Here is a 3240-nt window from a genome sequence, read left to right on the forward strand (position 1 = left end):
TCTCTCTCTCCCTCTCTCTCTCGTGCTCGCGACCGAGCGCTCGTGAAACAAAAGAGGCGCTTTGGATGGCACGTGCTCCAGGCGTCAGTCACCTGTTTCCTAGCAACGGGCACAACAGAAAAGCACCTGTGGCTCTGAATAGGAGGCTGTTGAAAAGAAACTTAGTTTGCCAGATACTGTGGGGGGAAAAAATTCTGAAATCAGCGATACCACAGCCACACTCGCTTTGAACCACAGGCCTAAACAATAGACAGTGATCCAGCCTATAAAATCTGTAAAAACTCACAAAAAGACAGTTTTTTTTCCGAGTAATAGACTTTTGTCTAATGCTTAAAGGACTCTGTTTTGCAAACCGACGTTATTGGCCTACTGCCCAGTCTTTTGGACCGAGCAGGCTACTGTATCCCAAATTAGACAAAGATACATTGTTACAGATTTTGTTAACAATTCAGCGCGTTAATAAATGCTGCCAATCAATTACCATTAAAAGTAACAAACCCGATTCTGTCATCCACCTTGAGGCCTACAGCAACGAAAAGAAGGATCTCCTAAAAAAATAAATGATTATTTGATCAATGCGCTAAATTATTGGAGGTACAGGGCACCAAATTATCAGTTTAGTCCTGAACGCCCCCCTCATCTTACAGCAGAATAGTAAGGCTAAAGATTATAGGCACCTGCTAATTTGTGTTCATGTCCTATTTAATACAAGATGATGGTAGGCAGTTCAGTCAAGTGTTTTTGACATTTATGCATTTATAAATTAACAACTACAGGCTGTATAATCGCCTGTATGTATGAAAACAACCATTTGAAATTGTTGCTCATATTTATTTAACACCTTATTGTTTAATTTGCATCAAATTTGTCTTTATTCTGTCCTATTTTCTGTTGCTGCAACCACCTAATTATCCTGGGGGGCTCACTGACGTCAAATTAAACTAGCAATGGAATTAAAGTTATTATTATTATTATTATTAATTTGTTGTTGTTGTTATTATCATTGTTGTTGTTGTTCTTATTTTATTATTATATGACCTTATTGCTGTTATTATTGCCGTTTTAGAATATTAATCAAAGAGACTATAATAAATTATAGGGATTTACACTGCCTCTATGTTTTGTTTTTGAGCAATACACGCGCGCGCGCGCGCGCACACACACACACACACACACACACACACACACACACATGACAGAGGGAGTAATTTTTAGGTCTCGCGCTCCGACGTCACCAGAGCCGCGAGCCCCTGCATGCAAATCGCGTCTCCGCTCGAGCCTCTCCATTGGCCGTCACTGGCTCATTTAGCTGCTGTCAAGGCGCGCGGCCCGGGCACGCTCCGTTAACTTTTCCTAGTCCAGCTTCAACCAAAGTAAAGCTCAAACAAACCGTTTCTACTCTTTTCGCCGTTCGCGGATGAGAGGGGGAAAAGGGCGAAAAGGGGGAGCGCAGAGTATCCCAACTTTACCTCTTTTGAGTGGATTTCATCCCGAGACGAGCACCGCGTCCTTTTCATCTCCCTCTGTCTGTCTGTCTCTCTCTCTCTCTGCCTCTTGCACTCATTCTCTGTGTCGCTCTCTCATCCTCGGAGGTCTAGCTCACAGCCAGGCCAGCCTGAATGTGTCTGTGTGTTTGACTGAGAAGTGGTCTCTTTACCAAGGCGAGGTGAATGTACAGCATCATGATGGAGACGGACTTACATTCCCCCGTGGTGTCCCAGACCAACCCCTCCAACCCGGGGGGACACACGGGAGGAGGAGGTGGGGGCACCGGTAACAAAGTCCCCCAGGAGAGAGTCAAGAGACCCATGAACGCCTTCATGGTGTGGTCCCGGGGCCAGCGGCGGAAAATGGCACAGGAAAACCCCAAGATGCACAACTCGGAGATTAGCAAGCGGCTGGGCGCAGAGTGGAAGGTGATGACCGAGGCGGAAAAGAGACCGTTCATCGACGAGGCAAAGCGGCTGCGGGCCATGCACATGAAGGAGCACCCGGACTACAAGTACCGGCCGCGGAGGAAGACCAAGACGCTGCTGAAGAAGGACAAGTACTCTCTGGCCGGCGGCCTTCTCGGCTCCTCCGCGGGCGTCGGCGTGGGGATGGGCGGCGGGCAGCGGCTCGATAGTCCCGGAGGGGGCCACGCAGGAGCGAACGCCGCCGGCTACGCCACGCACGTAAACGGATGGGCAAACGGCACATACTCGGGCCAGGTGGCTGCAGCCGCGGCCGCTGCGCACGCGATGATGCAGGAGGCTCAGCTGGCGTACACGCAGCACCCGGGCGCCGGAGCTCACCCGCACCACCCGCATTCGCACCACCACCCGCATCACCACCCGCACAACCCGCAGCCCGTGCACCGGTACGACATGACCACCTTACCGTACAGCCCCATCTCGAACTCTCAGAGCTACATGAGCGCCTCCCCGCCGGGCTACGGCGGGATCACCGGCTACACTCACCAGCACCAAAGCTCCGGTGTATCTCCGGTGTCCGGGGCGATCGGAGGCACTTTGGGGTCCCTCGTGAAATCTGAGCCTAATGTGAGCCCTCCGGTTTCCACCGCGCGCGCGCCACCGCCGCCGTGCCCTACCGGGGACCTGCGGGACATGATCAGCATGTACCTACCGACCGGAGAAGCGGCGGGGGACTCGTCCGTTCAGAGCAGACTCCACGTGCTCCACCCGCAGCACTATCAGAGCAGCGGGTCCACTCCGGTAAACGGGACGGTTCCTCTGACTCATATTTAGTCTAAACCAGACAGGGAGAGACGACTAATGTAACCAAATATTTAAACTCTTAGATGTGGGCGCAGGCTGCTGATGAATTGTAAATTATAGGCGGTTATAGCCATAAAAATGCAATCACTTTGAACAAACTTTTTATTATTAATATTATTTTTTCCTTTCAATGAGGGATTTTTTTTTTCTTTTTTGGTCTGTCCGAGTTGAGGAAATTAAGCGGATCCGATTTATTTTTTGCTCTCTGGAACAGAGCATGCCAAGTTTTGATTTCAGTTAAGGCTGGTGCATTTTAAGGTCTTTTTTTCCTCGATTTTTTTTTTCTGTGGAATTTAGAAGCCCGGGCTGTTTGTTTGATGAGGGATCCTGTTTATGAGGCCTGTTTACAGAGGTAACCGTATAATTTATAAAAAGGGGAAAGGTGTGGAAGATGTGTTTAAGGGAAAAAAAAAAAAAAACTTTATAGGCCACAATTTCAGTTTATTTCCCATTTCTCATGCTT

General features: G+C 49.1%; 1 protein-coding gene across 1 annotated transcript; it reads left to right on the top strand.

Moving 5' to 3' along the window:
- Nucleotides 1-1659: 1659 nt before the first annotated feature.
- sox1b (SRY-box transcription factor 1b) lies at nucleotides 1660-2747 on the top strand. The gene has a single exon (XM_030071389.1). The coding sequence runs from the start codon at nucleotides 1671-1673 to the stop codon at nucleotides 2745-2747; it is 1077 nt and encodes a 358-aa protein (XP_029927249.1). The 5' UTR covers nucleotides 1660-1670.
- Nucleotides 2748-3240: the final 493 nt, after the last annotated feature.

This window comes from Myripristis murdjan, chromosome 2 (assembly GCF_902150065.1).
Source record: "Myripristis murdjan chromosome 2, fMyrMur1.1, whole genome shotgun sequence".
Taxonomy (NCBI): Eukaryota; Metazoa; Chordata; class Actinopteri; order Holocentriformes; family Holocentridae; genus Myripristis; species Myripristis murdjan.